This window comes from Myotis daubentonii, chromosome 2 (assembly GCF_963259705.1).
Source record: "Myotis daubentonii chromosome 2, mMyoDau2.1, whole genome shotgun sequence".
Lineage (NCBI taxonomy): Eukaryota > Metazoa > Chordata > Mammalia > Chiroptera > Vespertilionidae > Myotis > Myotis daubentonii.
The window spans coordinates 28,613,570-28,637,748 of NC_081841.1; the positions used below are offsets into that span (position 1 = coordinate 28,613,570).

General features: G+C 36.6%; 1 protein-coding gene across 1 annotated transcript in view; it reads right to left on the reverse strand.

Annotated features, from left to right (window-relative positions):
* Nucleotides 1-2,224: 2,224 nt before the first annotated feature.
* The window catches only part of SLC15A5 (solute carrier family 15 member 5), an 84,454-nt gene continuing 62,499 nt past the window's right edge, over nt 2,225-24,179 (reverse strand). Inside the window, exons 7-9 of the mRNA XM_059680952.1 lie at nt 23,809-23,940; nt 7,992-8,100; nt 2,225-2,372 (exon numbers count right to left, since the gene is read on the reverse strand). Of these exons, the coding sequence (XP_059536935.1) occupies nt 2,225-2,372; nt 7,992-8,100; nt 23,809-23,940 (389 nt within the window). The remainder of the gene's footprint in view (nt 2,373-7,991; nt 8,101-23,808; nt 23,941-24,179) is intronic.

The window sequence follows — 24,179 nt, forward strand, 5'->3', positions numbered from 1 at the left end:
GACACAGAACCTTGCCCGCCGCTGATCATATTACCAGGGAAGTACAGTACAGACCCAGCAGGCTTCTGCAAACAACGCATCCCTTTAAGTTAATTGGTGTTATAGAGAAGCTGAAATGCTCAGCTTATTTACAAAGCTACAGATTTATGTAAAGCAAAACCAATTACACTTAATGCCTAAACTATTCCAGGTGCTCAGTGATAATGTTGCTAGGCACTAGAGGAGAAACTGCTGTTTGGATGCATCCCGTTCCGAATGGAAGCATGTGTACTTACTGCAATTTAGCTAATCACGAGTGTCAACCTCAGTGTGAGAATTCTAAGCTCTTAGGATGTTTGCTTTGGGTCCACTTTATAATCCTGTAGATCTCTTTTCATCTCGAAGGACGAGTGAAAGCAGAATGAGCACTTTTTTTCTGTCATGATGTAGAAATTAAGAGAGGAAGGCACATTTGGGGGGAACAAACAAAATAAGGCCCTTTTTCTAATGATGAGAGAGACTGTTCGAGCTTCGCATGTGTACTAAGGTGAAGTGTTTACTAGTAAAGTTGTCTTGATCTTTTGGGTGTTCATTAAACTCAAGTTGCAAACTTGGCATTTAACCCTCTGTAACAAAGAAAGCATCTATGGCCTCTCAGGGGTTGGCCTCACTGTTTTGTCAGAGAACAAATGCTAGAAGATGACTGGAAGCAATAATTGGGCAAGAATTGTTGTCCGTAAGAGCTAGGTGTTTTCTTTTTTTCCACTTGTCTCTAAAACAAGCCAATGAACAAAATATTGTTTGAGTAAGAGAAACACCTGGTGCTTTACAGCTGCTCTTTTGCAATAAAAAATGCATATCATTCCTAATCAAGATGAATAAATGTTTTATTCTACAGATCTAAAATAATTTAGGTATACACAAGGGAGAGCGCTTAATTGCAGAATCATTTGCAATCGGCTGATAAACCCGCCTATCCTATCCAACATGAACTGTCCTGGAAGGCAGTGGTGCTTACACAAACTTTGGGGAACTTAACAAATAATATAGATGTGTTTGTTTAAACCACTGATTCTTGGAAAAAGATTGGGGTTAAGGCAGTCTGTGGTAGGAGCCAGAAGGTTCTCCTTAAGCAGGTGGTCTTCAATCAAAATTGGACATGCACTGCTACAAAGATATGGGGTGGTAGTTTTATTTACTTTTTTTAGAAAACGAGCTTTCACATATTTTTGCCTATATAGGAAAAATCTCTCTTGGAAGACATTTTTCTGAATGTGTTTGAATTGGTAGCAATGGTGACTCAAAGATGCCATTTGGGTTAGGAAGCAGTGGTTCTCAACCTTCTGGCCCTTTAAATACAGTTTCTCATGTTGTGACCCAGCCATAAAATTATTTTCGTTGCTACTTCATAAATGTAATGTTGCTACTGTAATGAATCATAATGTAAATATCTGATATGCAGGATGGTCTTAGGCAACCCCTGTGAAAGGGTCGTTCAACCGCCAAAGGGATCGCGACCCACAGGTTGAGAACCACTGGGGGATCCTGTAAGCATCTCTATTTGATTTGACTTGTTGCTCTCCTCTCAGCACTCATTTAACCTTCCTTAATTTTTTTCTTTCCTTTAAGCTCAGTATTTGTACCACTTACATTCATTTTATAACTTCTTCAGCATGTGGGTATCTGCTCTTTGTTAAAATTCTTTATTTTAGTAACATTGCGTTTCAATTCTGAGAAAATTTCCTTAGTTCACATCTTGATAGTGTAACATCAAGATCCACTATAGTCAAATCACACGTAGATTTAGTATTTTCTCAGACATAGTATACGATTGCAATGCCTGGCATATAATAAATGCTCAATAAATATATTAAAAGGAAGAATATAACTAACATACTGTTATTTTGATTTTAATGGCACATTTACTAAACTCCAAAAAATATCACATATGTTGCTTATAATGGTTGAACCATTGTAAGAAGTTGTGAAATATTATGATGTATGGGAAATTGTCATTTTGTTGTTGTATTCACTTAGACTTTGAAATTATTGTATTCTAATTGATAGCATATGAACGCAAAATCATACTAATTTATTAGAGTCATAATTAGTCTTTGTAAATGTACACAAATAGTATTCATAAAGGCACTCCATACATATCAGCTCAAACTAAAATGCATAAAGTGTTCAGCTGAGGAAAACAATGAATACTTTGCTCATAAGACAGGTGGAATCAAATATAGTTTCATAGGGCTGTCTCCCAGAGATCAATACTGGAAGAAAATTCCCGTGTACTGCCATAAAATTTCAGAGACTTTTCATGGAGGAGAAGTGTTTCTTCAAGATGACTTTCACTAATGTTCCCGGCGTTAAAATGATTTAGATTACAATATCTAAAAAAGAAAGAAAGAAGGCTTTTTTTAGGACCAGATGTATATGACTTGATAAATCATTTGCGTTTCTCCTGTGCTTGTGTACCTTTTATTACGGGGCCATAGATACTGGCACAACAGTGATGATTATTTAAGAGGACTGCTCACCAAAAAGTCTTTTATAACCAAGGAAAGGAGGTTTAGTGAAGGTGTCTCACAAAGACCTTTAGGTGGCGCTCTTTCACAACATGCAGTGGGTCTGACAGTGAGAAAGTGAAATGTGAGACCCTGTCACCTTTACAGATTTTGAGGCAGCCAGGTTGACAGAAAGGTTCATCAGATGCACGGGGGATTTGTAAAGTTGGTGCTGAGACTATGTGGAAAACATCATTGTTGAAGAAGAAATCCATGAATATATTTCTAGAATGTGTGCCTTCTTCCTTGATCCAAGAAAGACCTGGCTTTCCTGAGTGTCTTCAAAGTGCCAAGTACCATGCTCGGGTACTAACTATACTCACCCCAACTTACTGAATTTTCACGACAGCCCTGGAAAGATGGAATCATCCCATTTCACAGGTATGGAAACTGAGGTTCTAAGAGGTGAGATAACTTGCTTAGGGTTCATATGAATAGTAGTTGGCAGAGTCTGGATTTGGAATCAGAACTCATTGTTACTTGGAGTCCTGGCCTTTTCCTTCTATGTCATGCTGCCTCTAAAGACAAACTATTTTCTTAAACACTTTTGAGTAAGCCTCAGGAGGATAGGAATCTAAGACTGCTTTATTTACTGCTTTTTCCTAGTGCCTTGACCAGTGCCTGGTACATAGCAAATGCCCGATATATATTTATTGAATAAACAAGTGAATATGGATTATAAGTCCAATTTTATCAAGAACATATAAATTTCTGGGATCAGACATCTATTTTTCGACTTGTGAAGGTTTTCAAAGCTGATTTCACCTTCTTTTCCTTCCCAATATGTTGCTAAAAATAGCTGTAAGAGAAGAATATTCATGGTCATTTATATCTGACTTAAGTCACTTTCGATTGTTATAGGTTATACACAAAAGATCACTGCATCATTGGCAAAATAAGTGCAGTGATAGATATAAACTTAATAAGATGTGTTTACAACATCCTATATAATAAAAGCCTAATATACAAATCAACTGAATGGCAGATGATTGGTCGCTATGACACGCACCGACCACCAGGGGGGCAGATGCTCAACACAGGAGCTGCCCCCTGGTGGTCTGTGCTCTCCCACAGGGGGAGCACCACTCAGCTAGAAGCCAGGCTCATGGCTGGCAAGCACAGCGGCGGTGGCAGGAGCTTCTCCCACCTCCACAGCAGCGCTAAGGCTGTTCGACTGATGGTATAGGCCTACTCCCCGCGGGCCTGAGCCATCAGTTGGACATCCCCTGAGGGCTCCTGGACTGCGAGAGGGTGCAGGCCAGTGCTGAGGGACCGCTCCCCCCCCCCCAGAGTGCACGAATTTCATGCACCGGGCCTCTAGTTGATTATAAAACAAACACCCTTTTGCCACCTCCCCTGGAAACATCTATACATTGGGGCCTTGACTTACGAGTGTCCCGACTAATGAGTTTTTCGAGATATGAGCCGTCTCTCGGCCGATTTTTTGCTTTGAGTTGCGAGCTAAAATTCAGGTTACGAGCCAGCTTCAGATACCCCACTGCTAGTTGGCGTAGCGAATGTCACAGTGAATGCCACAACATCAGCCCAGCATCACGTGTCTCACTCGTTCACTTTATGATTTGACATATGAGTAATTTGAGTTATGAGCTCTATCACGGAATGAATTAAACTTGTAAGTCAAGGTCCCACTGTAATACCTTTTAATGTTAGCATCCAATGAGGGATAGGTATTTATGCTAAGTACTACAGATATGTTTATCTAATACTTTTCAGCAAGAAGAAGAGATTTTTTTTATCTGCCTACTTATTTCATCTACAACCTGGAGAGCCTCAGATATGACATGTCACTATTTCTCTATTTCAGATTTATTTGAGGAGACTCTATACGAAGTCAGGGAGCTCTTGTTTTTTGTTTGTTTATTATTGTTTTTGCTTTTGTTGTTTTTTGTACAAATTAAAGGTAAGTTTGGCCTGACATTTATGGGTAATTTATAACTGATATCTCAGTGACCCTGACAAGATTAGGATGGATTTTGGACTTATGCCAGGATGGCATCACACTGGATCCTTATGCAAGGTGGTAGGGGTACCATCTGGTGCTAACACAGACCTAATGACACCTGTATATTGATGAGGATGCTGTTTCATAATTATCCACTGTCCTCAAAATCTTGGGGGAAAAGAATAGGTCAGGACTTTCCTGTTCTTGATAGATGTGCCATTGCTGTTATCTGGCTCTGAACACCTTTGGGTTTGGTAAAAATTGAATTGTGATTGGATGTGTATTGTGATCAAACACTATCTGACTCATAAACAATGTTTCCACAGTACTGTCCCTGAGACACCTGTGTTTTCTCCTGTTTCTTTGCATACTTGTTGTTTGTTAGCATTTGACAATAAAAATCAGTATAGAAATAAATCAGAGTCATGCACTCCTCCCTGAGGTCACTATATTCCCACCTTAACTTCCATACAGTTTCTTGCCTAGATCTTCTGAGTTGGTCCATTTTATCTCAATGGGCAACACATACCCAAGGCAATATGTGCCTTTGCTCTAAGAGTTGGTTCTAGCTATTTAATCTCTGTAGGCAAGTTTTCCAGACTCTTTTCTTCTAATATGTGACACTCATTCTTTCCCTTTGGAGTGGCTGATTAACAGATGATGGTGGTTATAGTCACTTTAATGGAAGGGACTGGTTTCCTATCTACCTACCAGAGTGAAGGGGTTGTGAGAAAGAGAGAGAGAGAGGAGAGAGAGAGAGAGAGAGAGAGAGAGAGAGAGAGAGAGAGAGAGAGAGAGAGAGAGAGAGAGAGAGAAGGGAGGAAGGGAGGGAGGGGAGAGAGAGAGAGAGAGAGAGAGAGAGAGAGAGAGAGAGAGAGGAGAGAAGAGAGAGAATTTGTTGTTCCACTTAGTTATGCATTCATTGGTTGACTCTGATAGGGGATTGAATCTGCAACCTTGGCATGTTGAGATGATGCTCTAACCAACCAAGTTACCTGGCCAGGGCTCTTACTTTAGTTTTTTAAGTACAGTGTAACAGGAGGTGGTAGATATAAAATGAGGTTATCTGTGTGTATCTAGCATGCTGACTAAGACACAGGAATGCTCAACACATGGAAAATTATTTTTTTCTCCTTTTTGCTCATTTTATCCTCTCTCTCTTTCTTTCCTTCCCTTTAAAAGTATGCATTAAAAGAGAAAAGAGATGAAGAAGATTTAGTAAGAATCAAATTCTTTCTAAATAAACCCTATATTATCATTTAGTTCGTTCTCACCTTTGGTTCCTCTAATCTCTGGTGTTCTCTATATTTTTATTTTTGCCTCCTCTGAATCCCACTTCTTTATAGTAACTCATTTGCTTGACAACCAAAGAGAAAGAATCACACATATTTTAATTTAAGCCCTGGATGTTAGCTTCATGTAGACTGGTGCTTTGCTTTTTTAATTCTATTTTTCTAGTTTCTGGAACAGTGCTTAGTAAGTTGGTTGAATGAGTGGATGAATAAATGAGTGAGTGAGTAACTCCCTGAGCTAATAGTCTCTGGTCCCAGTGCCAGTTCTACCTGAACTCAGCTCAGAATCACGGTCATCTTGGCCACAACTCAGCATGAGTCTACAGCCGTGGGCAAACTACGGTCCGCGGGCCGGATCCGGCCCGTTTGAAATGAATAAAACTAAAAAAAAAGAGACCGTACCCTTTTATGTAATGATGTTTACTTTGAATTTATATTAGTTCACACAAACACTCCATCCATGCTTTTGTTCTGGCCCTCCGGTCCAGTTTAAGAACCCATTGTGGCCCTCGAGTCGAAAAGTTTGCCCACCCCTGGTCTAGAAGAATAAAAAGGAGGAAAAGGGGAGCATAAAGCAGAGCATGAGGCCATTATTAATATTACTAACTTTCTGAGCACTTACTCATCCTTACAATTTTACAATTGCTACTCTTATTGTTTCCATTTTATAAAAGAAAAAACTGAGGTTTAGCAAGGTTAAACAGCTTGCTGAAGTTAGTACAGCTAAGTTGTGGGTTTGAATTCAACTGGGCTGACCCTAGAGATTGCCTATTCAACTACTCCAAAACAGACAAGGGTCAAATCTTACAGTGGGAGAAAAAGTGAAAATTGAGAAATAGTACAGGCTTGTGAGAATCAGCAGATGGGCATCAGTTATGTGTTTGGAGCCAATGGATGAAGGGGAAAGGGGCCTTGCTTCAGCTTCCGTTTTTGTTGCTGAGTCTATTTTTACTACAAAGCTGAGGACATTCTTGCTGGGTCCTTTTGCAAGACTGAATTTCTTATTTTATTTTTAATTTCAGAATGAAATAGGCATTTTAGGGAAATCATACATCGTGGAGGGTCAATTTGACAACATACACTGTGGAAGGAAAGGAATGATGAAACTCATGTAGCCATTCAGATTTTTTTTCATTTGATTTTTGCCTCTTTATTTTATTTTTATTAAATATATTGGGGTGACATAGGTTAAGAAAATTATATAAGTTTTAAGTATACAATTCTATGATACATCCTCTGTATGATTTGGCCATTAATCCTGCCTCTCTCTTATACTGGACCATATGCTCCATGAGAGCAGGATTATAGGTGGCACTCTGCATAATTGACTTACTGACTTTGTATTTTCTAGTTGACCACAGTACCTATCACATGACTGATGTTCCAAAGGAAACTTATTAGATGGGTAAAAGGATGCTTTAGGCAAGGGAGAAGGGATAATGGTTGGGATAAACACGATCAAATGGATAAGTGAATGGAGGGAAGTGAGGAAAACAAAGATCTGTTTCGTTCCCGCTATGTGGCAGATATTATGCTTGACCCTTTATAAGAAATTATCTCCCTAAGGCCCATAAGAGGTCATTATTATTGTCTTTATTTTTACATGTGTAGGAACAGGAGAGAGAGAGAGAGAGAGAGAGAGAGAGAGAGAGAGAGAGAGAGAGAGAAAGAGAGAGAGAGAGATGCATGCACTGGCAATCGATGAATGGTAGATGAAACCTATTAAGCCAGTGAAGGGTCTCAGGTGACTGGCTAAATGATTTTTCCCAGTTTGTTATTGACCTTGAAATGGTCACTGCTGATTCAAAGGCCTGAATGGAATCGGAATCTTAAGCATCATTAGATTTCTAGCTATTTATTTAATGATACTTGCTTTTAATGATAATGATTCATTCTCTTTTATTATCAATATAGTTATTTCTAATTCTAAAGTAGTACTATGTAATGGAGGAAGAAAGTTTGCTTTAGAACATCTTGTAGAATCAACTAAAGAACTGTTTTTATTATAAGGATCGATGAAAAAAGTGAATTCTAAATGGGACATTTCTGGCTCTGAATGATCTGTTAGATTTCTCTAATATGCTAATTTGTCCAGTCATGGCATACAGGATTCCTTTTGGCTCAGTGATGGTTCCCAGGTCAATATTTCACGAACTCAGAAATTTTCCGTCTTATCACACACATACTTACCTTTGTGAAATACTCCAGAATCCCAGGATGTTCAACAACGTTAATGATGCCAAGAAGAAGAAGAAGCTCTCTAAATTGCCTTTGTCTAATGCGTTTGGAAACCAATTGCCTGTTTGGAATAAGTGTAATTGTTATTCAACAGCAGAGTTGTAAGTTCTGTGAATATTTTATCATTCCATGATTCATAGAGCTTTATTCGCTTCAATAATACCTACAAAGCAAAAAAGCTCATCTGAAACTCATTGTCAAAATTTATTTAATTCTGTAAATAACAGTAAAATGACAAGCAAAGCACCCAAGGTCAGAAAAACTTAATTTACATAACACAGTGTAGGTGCCAGAAGAACTGGGCTGTAAAAGTAACCCTGATTATCCTATTAATTTGCAGGAACCATGTTTGTCTTATTCCTGTCTAGTATGCAGAATAGTGGCTGGTATGTAGGGATTGTTTAGTAAATATACATTAAATGAATGAAAAATATTTGCCATGACCAGGTAGTCTGTTGCATATGCTAATTGTAAGGTTATCAAGATAATATGTATAGATGCCAGATGTTACATTATTTTGATAACTTAGATAAATCTAGTGTTATTATAATTACTGGCAATCTAGTTGTCAGGAAGATATTTTTTTGAACTGATAATTAATTCCTTCAATTTAATACTTCTACATACTTCCTTTTGATCAAACTGGTGATGGTTACATTAAATTTACATTAAATATGTAAATATGAAATTATTTAGGATTCAAGGTAATTGTTTTTATTTTGCTCCTAAATTTTGACCTTTGCTTTGGATCTTTGCTATAACTCTCTCTCTCATTCCATATCCAAATCTCTATCTCTATCTCTATCTCTATCTCTATCTCTATCTATCTCTAATCTCTATCTCTGTCTTTCTATCTCTATCTTTCTATCTCTATTATCTCTATCTCTGTCTATATCTATATAATCTATTTACATCTGTATCAGTATCTCTATCTGTGTATCATCTCTTTCTCTACACAGTTTTTCTTCAGCGAGTTTGAGATATTATTTAATCCATTGTATGAAATATACTGTATTATATTATATATACAACAGTTATTCTATGTAATGCTTTTAAAACAGCAATGGGATCTTAGTATCAACAAATATATTACAGATATATAGTATTTCAGAATGTTTAAAAGGGTGTTCAAAAGGTAAACTCTCTCTTCACACAGAGAGCTTCAATTCAATTGGGGTTCTACATGTGCAGAATATTTTCAAATAATGAGAACAGAAATTGATCATCTCTGAAAAGTCAGATGTCAAGGTTTCTGGCATTTTATTATTATTATTTTAATAGAAGCAGCTTATACAATGGGTTGTGAAGAGGGTGTAGGATCAGAGCAATCAGTCTATATGCCAATAGACTTGATTTTCAGTGCCATCATTGGCACATGGATTGTGGGTTGCTTCCTGAACTAGAAAATGGTTCTTGGCCTCTCCCTTGACAGTGCATACTTTTAAATGGGATTTGAATTAAATGCTCTGTTCAAGGTTGATAGTCAGCAAGTGCATAAGTATGACAGTTGTGATTAATTGTGCCACTTCCCATTTAAAGCTGTTTCTCCTCTGTCATTTAACTTCTCAATGACTATTATTATGGATCAACCATGAAAATTAGCTTTTGTCCATTATAGTCTTGGACCTATAAATGAAATGTGGTATTGAGTTTAAAGCTATTTTGTAAGTTCTACTTTCCCATTTTATTAATTTGTGTTCCATTACAATAGAAATTTATGGCTTTACTGCTATATTGACATGATGCCTTCATCTGATATTTAGGAGCAGTTTCACTGAATGTTTCTCTCTATATTTGGCCATTGAATATTTCGTAGCCCTCTTAATGTGTGTGTGTGTGTAGTGTGTGTAGTGTATGTGTGTGTGTGTGTGTGTAGAAACAAAGCATTTGATTGTACTTAAATGGGGGGAGTTGGAGTGGAAGTCCACGTTGAGATAACATCACACATATTTCCAGAAAGAACTAATCCATCCTGCTAAGTCTATTCGAACAGTCCTATTTTCTTATTTCTCTTGAATTAATATCCTAATCATATTTCTGCCCTTTTCATTTCACATCAGCCCTTTGCATGTCATTCGATTATATCATTTGATCACTGTGTTTCTCTGGCTAGAGTAAGTGGAGTTTGCACAGAGTATGTGATGCCTCAGAATTAACATGACATTAATTCTTCTTGGAGTATGAATTTTGGTCCGTAGTAAGTAATTGGAAAGACTATCTTTACATTATAACAAAGTCAGATGAAAGAAAAGAATATACATTTTTTAAGATATTTAAAGATAAAACAATATTTCTAAAATTGTGTAATTAGAGCAAATACTAATTTATTGGGAGATAGCACCAGACCACCGGGACATGCTAGTGAGCTTTTGTCTGTCACTGGGGATACTGAGGTGGTCACAGATGAGAAGCACTGTGATTTGGTATTATGGGCATGTGGAGTGACAGAAGGATGTCTTACTAAAAAGGCGAGAGAAAGGCAGTGGAAATTTATGGCTAACACAAAATAATCTCTGAGTGGAGTTATTTAAAAATAAAATGAAAGATTGCTGTATCAACTATCCAAACTCCTGATAACATTTGTATATTCCTCCTTAAATATAATTTTCAGAGTTCAGCTTTCTTCCTCATGCTGATATTCATGCTAACCCTATATTTTTGCCTTACTTAGCTATAATTTAACATTCTCTGTGTAGCTAATTTACAAGCTGAGCTTCAAGGTAAAGAGAACCATCACCTGAATTGATAGTGTGGAAGAAACATTAGCATCAAATTGGAAAGAGAGGTTCTTTATAAAACCTATAGTTGCTTTATTTATATAGAGATTATCTATCTATACAAAAAGATAGCATTTGGGTATAAAAAAAAGCTATAGAAAGAGCATGGGCTTCAGAGTCAGAGAGTCTTTGGATGTCAATATTGTCTATTATTTAACAGTTTTGTTGTTGGGCATTTGCCCAACTCGACCACTTTAGCCTCGATTTCTCTTTTCTAAAATGACAATAATAGCTCTCTCACTGAGCTGTTATGGGAAGTAAAAGAGATAATAGATGTCAACAATTGAACACAGAGGAGGCAGTCCATAACATTAGATTATCTCCTCCCATCCTAACTTTTAAGATAACTCATCCAAAATCAGGTAGCCTGAGCTTGATCTTGGGCCCGTTACCTGTCAGGTATTTCTTCATGTTCTGTGTGCTACACTTTTTTCTTTTTATCATTATCCCAGGACTGGTTGTAAAATGTTCCATTTAACATTGTCAGTTGACTCAGCTCTTAGGTACTATAATTTTATTTTAGTAGCTTATAAACTTTTATTGTCATAATTCACATTTGTGCCATTTTTCATCTGCCATTTCTAGTAGCTGATGGAAATCAGGAGTATCCTTGCAAAAGGAGATAAAGAGAACACTTTAGGTCTAGAATGGAACTAACTAAACTTCTTCAAATCTTAGGTTGGTTGGATAGGAAGATTAACAACATGAGAAAAAAATGTGCCCTATAAAGAGTCTGGGGAACAGTAAGTGACATTTGTTAATGCTCACAGTGAACCCATTAAACATTTTAATGTTATAACTAGCTAGTTAATAATGAGTTTAGATCACAGAAGTCCCCCAAATATTTCTTGTCCAATTAGAGTTATTTGTTAATTTTAAAAGAAACCCCAAAAACTAATTTGAAAGAATATATACACCTCTATGTTCACTGCAGCGTTATTTAATATAGCCAAGATTTGGAAGCAGCCCAAGTGCCCATCAGTTGATGAGTGGATATAAAACTTGTGGTACATGTATACAATGGAATACTACTCACCATGAACAAAGAGAAGGAACTCTTACCTTTTGCAAGAGCATTTATGGACCTGGAGAATATTATGCTAAATGAAATAAGCCAGTCAGAGAAAGACAAGTATATGATTTTGCTTATATGTGGAATCTAGTGAACAAAATAAACTAATTCATGTACTTGCGGCAGGGGTGAGGGGGAGTGGGCCTAAGCTGTCAGTTGGACATTCCCTGAGGGCTCTGGGACTGAGAGGGTGCAGGTTGGGCTGAGGGATCCCCCCACCCCCACCCCGAGTGCACAAATTTTGTGCACCGGGCCTCTAGTATATATATAAATTGATTTCAGAGAGGAAGAAAGTGATAGAAACATCAATGATGAGAAAGAATCATCTCCATGCATGCCTTTTATTGTGGATTGAGCCCAATTCCCTGACTGGGAATCCCCCTGACTTCCTGGTACATAGCTTGATGCTCAACCACTGAGCCATACCAACCAGGCTCAGGGTACCTTTTTATCTACTAGATGGGATGCTGCCTGGTTCACAAATCAAGCCAATTAGGTCTTCAAATTTACTCAGTTGAGTTTTGTTTGTTAACAGACTGAAAATAAATGAAGTAAATATTAACGTAAGAAAATTACAAAACAAGGCTAAGGAAAGTAAAATGAAAGGAAATAAAGATGATAGTAGAAAATCAATATATTAAAGTATAGTAGATTTAATGGGTCTAAGAGCTGATTATTACTCAAAAAAAATGTTACAACAAGAGCCCTGGACAAATCTGGTCAGAACACATAACAAAAAAATAAGAGAAGACAACAATGTTTAGTGATGAGTGTTCTATATTAATATAAAAAATCTCATAGAAATGAGATAATTACCTAGGAAAATATTAATTGCCAAAATTGAACCAAGGAGAAATGAAAAACATAATAGCAAGAAGTAGTAAGGGAAAGTTACAAAGAATTATCTGCAAAACAGACATTAGGTCCTGAATGCACCTTTCAATTTTTATGGAAGAAATGAATCTTTCCTTTAGATCTTTCCAGAGTGTAGCAAAAAGATCATCAAGTATTGATGATACCAAGTATTATTTATTTCTTGTAAGTAAAGGTGATTTAATATTTAAAAATCTATTAATTAAATATACTATATAATGTCAGGAGCAGTAAGAAAATCAAAAGGCGATCTCAAGAGCTGTTTAAGAAGCATTCAATAAAATGTAACCTGATTTGTTTAAATATCAGAAAACAAGAAATAGAAATTTTCTTGTACTAAAGAATACCTTTAAAATTATCTTTATAAATCTATAAATATGCTTATTAGAAAAATAAGAGAGATTAATATTAAGATCATAAGCAAGATAAAATGTGATTCTCTTCTGGTATTAACATTGCCCTAGAAGTTCTATGTCCTGATAAAAACACAAGACATAAGAGGTAATGTTGGAAATATGGATAAAAATTATATTTAAGCCCTGGCTGGATAGCTCAGTTGGTTAGAGCATTTCCCCGATATGTCAGGGCTGTGGGTTCAATCCTGTCAGGGCACATACCAGTACAAGAATCAACTAGTGAATGCATAAATAAGTGGAAGAGCAAATCATTCTCTCTCTCTCTCTCTCTCTTTCTTTCTCCCTCTCTCAAATAAAATTTTTAAAAAATTATATTTAAGATTAGATAATTTTGATTTAAACTAAAAGATCAACTAAAATTCTCTCATAAATTAAAAAAGTTCAGTGCAAGGTCTGGGTGGTGTGGCTCAGTGGTTGAGCATCAACCTATGAACCAGAGGTCAGGGTTCGATTCCAAGTCAGGTCATATGCCCAGGTTGCGGGCTCAATCCCCATTGTGGGACGTGCAAGAAGCAGCTGATCAATGATTCTCTCTCACCATTGATGTTTCTATCTCTCTCCTTCTCACTTCTTCTCTAAAATCAATAAAAGTATATTTTTAAAAGTTCAGTGCAAGATGAAGACAAACATTACTAATCTTATATAATAGTGATTATCTCAGTGAGTTGTGATGAGGGGAAATGATTCAGTTCATAACAGCAAAATGAAAATGAGCATAAAATGCCTACAATAACTCTGACAAGAACTGTTCAGGATATATAAGGAAAGAAGAAAATTTTACTAAACTGAATTTTTAAACATCCTATATAATAAAGCCTAGGTGGCGTTATGCCCTTGTGCGATGCCCTCATGTAACATCATCACAAGATGGCCACCATAAGATGGCCGGCAGGGGAGGGCAGTTGGGGACAAACAGGTCAGTAGGGGAGGGCAGTTGGGGGCGATCGGGCCAGCAGGGGAGTAGTTTGGTGTCAATATGGCTGGCAGGGGAGCGGTTAGGGGGCAGTCAGGCTGGCAGGCAGGTGAGTGGTTAGGAGCCAGCAGTCCTGGATTGTGAGAGGGATGTCCGACTGCCTGTGGGTCGGGCCTAAACCGACAGTTGGACATCCCCTAAGGCAGTGGTCGGCAAACTCATTAGTCAACAGAGCCAAATATCAACAATACAACGATTGAAATTTTTTTTGAGAGCCAAATTTTTTTAACTTAAACTATATAGGTAGGTACATTGTTATTAACTTAATTAGGGTATTCCTAAGGCTTAGGAAGATCCACACTCAAGGCCAAAGAACCGCATGTGGCTCGTGAGCTGTAGTTTGCTGACCACGGCCCTAAGGGGTCCCAGATTGGAGAAGGTGCAGGCTGGGCTGAGGGATACCCCCACTCCCCATGCATGAATTTCATGCACTGGGCCTCTAGTTGAATAAATAAAAAAGTTATGCTATAGGTGTTGATGGAACATGAAATATTATAAAGGCTTTATATTTTTTCTCAACTTACCAAGTTTTACTTATTAAAAATAGAATTTGGGGAAAACTGATAAAATGATTCTGAAATTCATCTAGAAATATAAACCATAGGAAATATTATTATTTTTATTACTGAAGAATAAACCATAAAGAGAAGTATAATATCTGATATGTAATTTTAATCACCAAATTGTAATAATTGCAAAAAAGGTGATACTAAATCAAGAGATAGCTGAAACTGTTGGCAGCAGATGGCATGGGTGAAATTCCTCTGATGCTAGTGGGAGTGGGGTTCTTGCAATATCTTGAGATAAAGAATTTTCTAAGACTTGCATTTCTGATTTCTTATAAAACAACAAAAAGGGAGGGTTTTTCATCACAACCAACTCTTCTTCAGCATTTGAAGACCTGGATAACAACCTCAACACTATAACTTGGAAGTTATATGCTATCTATGAAACGGAAACCCTCGTACTCTAAGTAACGATAGTAGTCTATTTTGAACCCTAAGATTCACTCACCTCAAGCGCACATGGCATTATTTTCAGTGCTACAGCATATTGCTTTCTATTCGAAGCAGATTTCTGCCATCATTATTTTAGAAGAAAAAACACAATATTTCCTCTCTTCTTTCACTAATTACTGTTTAATTTTGAACGTAATGGAAGTTTTCAAATCTGAAAATGTGCCTTTTGGAATCTTTCAAATAATAGTTGAGCACAGTAAGCAATTATTTCCCTCAGACTTGGTTAGTTTTCTTTTTTTTTTTTTAACGTTAGTTTTTCTAATGATAGTATCTATCAATAATCCAAAATTGTTGAGACAAAACTGAAATGGATTTTATACCTCAGTTTATTTTAGACACATCTATGCTTTTTGCTTGGGAGCAAAGAAGTATGCAATTAAAAAGGTGTAGCAGTCTTTCTCCAGGGGGGATGTGCTGAGGTGCCGCGGGAAATAAACCCTGTGCAGTGAAAAGAGCTTTGGTATCAGGAAGCCACCATTGCTATGTGATTTAGACAACTTATATAACCCTCTGAGCTCATTTTCTTCTTATATATGATGGGGCTACAAATATCTACCACCAAAGGATTGTTGTAAAGATTTAATGAAATAATATCTTTGTGAAATGCATATAGCAAGGTCTGCATGTAACTGACACTTAATAAATGTTAATTTCTTTCCTTCCTCCTTTCAGTAACCTGATTTAAATGCTTCATTTGAGATTCATAGCTCTCCTACCTGAGTTAATTTTTAAAACACATTAATTTTCATGATACCTGAAGGAAAGAATACCTAACAACTATATTCTACTTTGACTTTTCTGTCATTTTTTTTCATATTTATCTAGTAAGTACTCAAATGATCACCTTTATTTCACAGATGAGGAAACAGAGGCACAGGGTGGCTGAGCTGTATTTCAGAAGTCCTTTAAAGGAGATAGAACAAATGTGTTGGATAAAATGGGTGAGCTGAAATGGGTCCCAAATCTGCAAGAGCTCAGTAGTTTGCTCTCATAACATTGTCAGCATGGACACTTTAATTTGCATTTCCACTTCTTGGGAACTGTGGATTAAAATGAAGTTGGTTTGCTGTTTTGGGGGATACTGTGCCTTTCAAAATTGTAGAGAATTCACTATGCATTGTTCATCTGATCTGCACAGAGAACTGCAGGGTGATATTTGGGATAATAAGCTTTCTTATGCTGTGAGTTTCTCCTCTTGAGGAGCACTGGGAGGTAAAAACCCATCAAGATAGTGTGTTCTCATGATGATTTCAATGAATTATCATGGAAATGAGTTTTAGAAGAGAGGTAATGCTTTGTGATAATAGCCCGATAATGTCATTAGGCATGAACTGTAATTGTAATAGCATTAGTCAAATGAATATATCTGATATTAATTTCAGTGTCAACTATTTCTATAAGGTTCTTCTTGTTAATTAAATATCAGACTTGGTATTATTAATTGAGTACTTACACATAGTAGGAACCCAGTATGTATTTGTGGACTGAATTAATAAGTCAATCTCTAAGTGGAGCTACTTAAAAAAGTAAAATGTTTAATTTAAATCATTTTATGGATATAGCAGGAACTGACTTTCCCCAATATCTGCTTATTTGTAAAGTCTGTTCTCTTATTTGCAACTCCAGTTAGCTAATGGTGTAGACTTATTAATTTCAGAATTTGAGAAGAAAGCTTTTCTCATTTTTTTTTGCGCATTTGGAAAGAAATAGCCTATAAGATTTACCCCAAATTACTTTAATTCAAGAGTAGAGTAGTGTCTTTCTTCCTGTATCTTGTAGTTTTTACACCATTTAAAAATCTACTGGGTAGCTTCGTACCTGCCTTGAGCACCTGAATGTCACTGGGCAAAATAATGCTTCAGGTAGTTTGGTTATCATTCTTTATCATCACCAGTATTAACTGGAGCTTCAACACTGCCAACGATACCATTGTAATTAACTTAGTTATTAATAACAGGAAAGGAGCAAAGAGAAAGCCAGATATTCTTGGCATGTCATTTAGGCAGCTTCACCAGGAAACAACTTTACACTCCCCAGGGGTCCAACAAAAGGACTATGGATGCATGCCCAGTAAAGTAGAGGGGACTAGCGAAGGTGCTTGCTGTTAATCACACTTGGGAACAGAGATGGTTGGCCAGAATGGGTGTGGCCACTGCAAGTGGAAATTTGGGATATTTTATCCTCTGAACAAAGCAATTTGCCCTCTTGTTGCTCTTGTGCTTTTGGACTATTTTACTCTTGCTGCTTGCGGTGTGCTCTCCTGCATTTGCTGTGGACCATGTGGACCACCCCCTACACCACACACACACACACACACACACACACACACACACACACACACACGACTAATGGACTGCAACTAGCCTGATGCTGTACTGGACCCGGCTCCAATTCAGAAAGGAAAACTCTTGATGCTGATTTTGCTTCTAGCTGTACTGAAACCCTAGCTACACTTCTATGACTGGACTAAGAGAATCGGACCCTGGAAACTCAGGGGTGGAATTCCATACAAATAAAAATCACTCATTTTCCTATGCAAGTCTCAGAAAATTTATTGGGGAAAAGGACCCCCCACTTCATCCGTTATCACCAGCATCTTAACACTTATCTTCTAAATCAGCTTTGCTCACTCTTGCCATGAGTTCGTATTCCCCTGTTCTTTGTATTCATCCTCATCCTAATCCCCTTTTGCTCTCATGATTGACTTGCTGCTTTTTAAAGAAAATTGTGGGCCTTGAAAGGAAGGCTCCAGCGTCTTTCCAAAACCAGAGCTACCCCCACTTGCACCAGCACCATTCTCTCCTTTCTCTCTGTTTCAGTGCAGAGAAGAAGTATCCATTCTTTGATAAGTCAATCTCCCTTCTTTCACTTGCATTTTTATCTTCTCCAGACATTTTTATCTGTTAAATATGCTCAAGATTTCTCAAATAAGAAAGTATCTTGAACCCACATCCAAGTTTCCCAGATAAAATATAGGGCTCATAGTTAAATTTGAATTTTAGAACAATAATAAATTATTATATAGGATAAGCATGCCTTGAATATTGTACAAATATTTTTTTGTTTATAGTATACCCACAATATTTCATCAGACATATTTATACTAAAAATTATTCACTGTACACCTGAAATTCAATGTAACTGGGTCTCATATTTTTATTTGCTAAATCTGGCAAATCCTTTTACATCTCCATCTAGCCACCATTTTATTTAAATATTCAGTGTTAACTTCTTCAAAAGAGGTGTTTAATGCAATTCCTTTATTTCTTCCCTTACTAGGTATTTCTTCACCCTACTCCAACCAGGTTCTCATTCCCCTGTCACCACCAAAGTGACTCTTACTAAAGTTATTAGTGATCATAATGTTGTTAAATCTATGAATACTTTTCAGTCTTCATTCTACTTGATCTCACAGTAGCATTTAATACAATTTACTAATTCCTGATTGAAATAACCCTCTTTGTTATCTTCAGTGAAATATACATATGCATACACACATATGTATGTATATTAATATATATATATACACACACACATATGTGTATAGATCTACATTTTTTTTTTCTCCCACATTTCTGGCTGCTAATTTTCTTTATTTGGCAGCCATTTCTCCTCCATTTAACCTCTAATATTGAGGATTTTCAGGTCTAGGTCCCAGGCTCCTTTTTCTCCTCATTCTTAATACTCACACTAGGTAATTTCATTCACTTCTCTGGGTTCAAATGCTATTTTTGTGCTAAAGTTTCTCATATTTATATATCTGACCCAGATCTTTTTTCTGAGCTCCAGATATTTCTACATGGATGTCAAACAAGTATGTCAAACTTAATGTGTTAAAAAATGAATGGGTGACAAGTTTTTAAATCTATTCGTCTTCTAGTGTTCTCCATTTAGAAAATGGAAGCTTTGTCTACCCAATTTCTCTTGGCAGAATTTGGGATGCCTTCTTGATACCTCTCCTTTTTGTACCCTACTGCCCCCTGACTCTATCAAAACTATCACTACGGACTACTGATTCTACTTTAAAAATCAAGCTTATTGGGGGGATAAGGACACATTTGTAATATCTTATTCAATAAAGGGAAAAATATTAAAAAAAGAAAAAAAAGGAGACCCAAAGGTGCAAAAAAAAAAAAAAAAGAAAAGAAAAGAAAATTTGTTGGCAAAGAGGGCATGTGAGATTAGTAGATTTGTGGGGGTCAAGATAGTCAGGCTGGGTTTTTTTTTTTGTTTCATTGTGTCCCCCCATCCCAGTTTGAGAGACAACAGGGGCATTGGGAAGAACAGACACTCTAAAATCGAATAAACTACATTTTGAATTTAAAAAAAAATCAAGCTTATATCCATTTATTTCTCTCCAACTGCTCACTTCCTCATTAATTCATCACTGTCTAGATTTGCCTGGGTGACTTCAGTTGCACCCTTCTTACTTCTCCCAAACCATTCTTCTTCTCTTCCAAATTATATTACATCCACAGTGATCTTAAAGCCAAATAGATCATGCCACTCACCTGATGCCTTTATGAATTCTTATTACCTTCAAATTAAATAAATCCCTGTAAGCCAAGGACCCTGCATGATTTTGCTTCTAACTTTATGTGATTCTATCCTCATATTCTCTGAACATTTACTGAAAATATTTACTGAATATTTTTAGGTTACTGATCTTCTTTGAGTTCCTCTGATGTACCTCTTGATTCTCTACTTCCAAGCCTTGTTATATGTGCTCTTTACCGGAAATACTTCACTCCTGTGCTTACCAAGCCAATACAACCCATCCTTCTAGTGTCGACTTTATTCACATTTTCAGGTCCTCTTAGTGTGGACATGGATGTGATTCTAACTATCTAGATTTCTAAGTTTGCCATGCAAAGGGACCTCCACTAATGACATGGGTACATGAGGCCAAGAAGAATCTCGGAGCACTGCTTTATTTTAGCTCACCCCAATCTAGACTTGGAATCGAAGTTGAATAGGACGATGGAGCTCTTCATTTATGGAATACACTCTTTTTTGAATAATTATTAAAGTGCCATACCAGAATATTGTATCCATGACAATCCTAGCTCACTCTGAAAATGTTGAAATCTCACTCAAATTACAACAGCAAGAACAAAATCATTGTTTTGTGCTTTGATTTAGCTGGTGCTTTATATTTAGTTCCTCTTCTCATAGAATTCTTGGAAGATATTAGTGACACCATTTTAGGGAAGGAGAAACTGAGTCTCAGAAAGTTAAATAATGTGCTCCAGATCTCACAGCTCTTTTTTTTTTTTTTTTTAAGTTTAAATTCAGGCTTATCTGACTCATGGTTGTGCCCCTTCTACCTCTTGTGAGCCAATAGCCACGAACAGTTGCTTTCCATAGTCTGGGGGGTAATTTGGGCTCTGCCCTTATACTGTTATGAACCCGAAGGCCTCTGAGCAGCTCCAAGGGTTTCTATAGAGATGAAGGCTAAGGGTGTAGAATAAATTGTTTCTGAAATGCATAACCCCATTGTACAAGGAGGGTTCTGCATCTAATTCCAACTGAGGACCATAAACGGGGTTTGCCCATGGGAACTGTTGGGGTCCTGCCTAGTTAGCCGCAGGAACTCTGGCATTAAGCCAGTTGACAGGCAGTAGAGTTTGGCTGACTAAAGATAGATCATGGGGAAGCAGGCCACTTCTTTTCCCCTCTGGGTTTAAAAATCTGTCATCTCAAAACCCATGTGAAGTTGGACCTGAGGCTTTGATCTGAATTTGAAGAAACACATCTCTGGAAAAATAAGCATGGACCTGTGAAACCCAGATGAACACCCTTCCAGATGCATAATAAATATTTTCTTCTTTCAAGTTTACTGCAACTGCAAACTCCTCTTTCAAGAGTGACTAGGTGATTCATGCTGACATGGCTGTCAAGGGGCCTCAATAATCATAGATATTTAAATGAGAATTTTAAAAGATCATATTTTTTTTATTTAAAATGATCTTGATGGGAATTAAACAGCTAAATTCCTTGTTCCTTTCCTGAATTCTGAGGAAGAAGGACTAGCAGGGACAAAAAGATGTATACCTTGACCTCTTGATTCTGTCCAATTATTCCTTTTCTCTTAGACATTTTGCTTTGGATCTTTCAATCACCTGCACGTCCATAACAAAGATGTCATTTTCCACTGAATGCTATTTTGTTAGTTTTTGTCAAAAGGTAAGCTCGAACTCACGTGTGAGAAAATTGATCTGGTTGCTAATGGGATATAGTTGAAATACGCAGTTTGACTGACTTCTTCACTCCTTTATATTAGCATTGCTACTTTTAGATAAACTATTCCTGAAATGATTAGTGTAGGAGGATGGGTTTAGTCTTGTATCTTCTCCTTTAAAGCACTCAGAGTTAGAGATCCCAGAAGGATCAGTTTTCTCACTTGTACTGAAAATGTCACTCTAACAGCTATCTGTCTGCACAGTCAAGTTTTGAGAAATCTTTTGAATTTACCGCATTCACACCATTCTCCATCATGGTGCTAAAAATGACTAATGTAGCTTGGAGACTGGGAGACTGTGATAGCTGATTATCTTTTCCAATCATGCACTAACACTCACACACTCTCATATGCACACATGCTCAGCTGACATGAATCCGTAAAGGTTTAAAATATCCTATGTGCTGGATGGAATGTGGAGGCATGTGGGGTGCTGGAGCATATTGTAATAGTGTTGGTTTTATTATGGTCAGCTCTGTCAAAAAATTGGCCTGGTTGTTTGACTAAACTGATTTTGTTTGTAACCAAATGGGCCACTATAATATATGACTTAATTTTATATTTAAAATAATCTCTGACATTAAAATTTTCAAATGCCTTATTTAATTTTATCTTCTTATCATCTCTGAGAATAGTGAAGTACAGCATTTCCTTTTTTAAATAAGAGGAAATAAGAGAGATGATGACTTACCCAAAGTCAGGCACAAGGTCAAAGGACCCCTCCCTCTCTTTTAAGGGCTCTAATTAGTCACTATAAGTCAGTATAGGGTCACTAGATCCAAATCATATAAATGCACTTCATTTTCTTTCTTGATAAATGCTAAAGGGACTGTCATAAACAAAGCCATATACTATTCTGAGAAAAACATATGACAATGTGTCTTGTGATGTCATTCAGGGAATGATGGAGCAGTGTGGAGGCTAAATATAGTAATTAAATGAAGTGGGAGCTGATTAAACCCCAAGGGGAAGGGTTAGTTGATTGTCATTAACTTGCAGTGAGGTCTTTAGGAATTTTCCACAGGCTCTATTTTTGGTTTTGTCCAATTCAACAATTTATCAATTACCTGGAAGAACTCTAGTTACTTGTTTCTAAATTGGCAAGTGACGCAAAGCTAATAAAGAAGTGAAGATTAGTAATTCAATGGATGACAGAATTAAGTTTTTAAAATGTGTCATTTAGGATGATGAGCTGACATTTATTAAGGATAAATATAAATTCATGTGTTTAATTAGAAAAATATTGTGATAAGATGAGTGAAACTGAATGGGGAGAAGCTGCTAAAAATAGAAAATACTTCAGGTTTTAATTGACCATAAGCATGATGCACTACTGAAAAAGTCAATACAATCCCTGTTGGAATTCAGAGAGAGAGAGAAGGAAAGAGAGAGAGAGAGAGAGAGAGAGAGAGAGAGAGAGAGAGAGAGAGAGAGAGAGAGAAGGTTAGTCAGTGTAACATATCTATCATGTTAAGTATTGTGTTTGATTCTGGAAACCATATTTTAAGAAAGATACTGACAAATTGTTGCTTGTTTAATTGATGGAGGGGTTTTTATAGTGAAAAATCAGGTAATCAAGCAATGTGAGAAAACTGGGGTAGTTCATCTATAAAATAGAAGAGGATCATAACAGCTCTTTATTGAGCATTTACCATATGTATTAATTACTTAATCCTAAGAAAAACATGATGAATTATTTATTGTCATCATTGGCATGAAACTGAGAAGGACACAGCTAAATTATCTGATTCAACTCCAGAAGCTACTTTCTTAACCCTGTTCCACATTATTTCTCTGAATGTTAATCAAATGCTTGAAGAGTTGCTATGTGGACAGAAAATTAGACTTTTTTTCTGTAGGACATAATTCTCAACAGATAGACAGACTCAGTTTGGTTGCTTTTCTGACCAAAGTCTTTATGGGGAAAATTTTCCAAGATCATTGGTTAATCAATGCACAATTTCTCTTTGGTTGCATAGACATGATTTCTGGTGAATTACAAGGAAAAAAGGATCATCCAGATAGCCCCATTTACACAGGATTTACCTTTTCTGAAGATTATATATGGGAGCTATGATGCATTATTAAATTTGGCCTCATTGAAATACCTAATAAGAATATAATGACCAGTTTGTTTTAAAATACACTAAAGAAAGACAGCAGGCAGTATCTCATGAGAAGTTACATTCTGTAATTACCTCTTCATATAAAAAAAAGGACAATTCTCAGAAATTAATGAATACAGCAAGAGTTCTTTCCTATTTTAATTGCAAAAGTGGAGCAGTTAAAGAATTAAAGAAACTACACTGGCAAAGCCCCTCTTCTTAAGGCTTTTGTCTCCCAATTTTCTAGTCATCAAGTCAATGTAGATATAAACATACCATAGACCTATTTTTACCTTCTGAGATGAGATATACTAACTCCACCAGCAGTGCCCCCGTGAAACAACCAAATCCATTGAACAGGGTCAAAAAATTCATCAAGTTTCCTCTGATGGTACTTGGAACAAATCTGTATGATATTACAGAGACTAAGAGAAAAAACAGGTCAGAATTAGAATAATCTAACATACTTTCATAGATACTGTTCAAATTAGTATTGATTATATCTCAAATAAAGGTTACTGATAGGATTAAAATTACTATAGTAAGATATATTATGATCTTAAAATTTTTATATGTCTATAAGGAATAAAATATGGCAAAATATGTCCTTGTAAAGCTACAAGAAAAATTTGATCAATTAGTGGTTGGGTGTCCAAATATACTA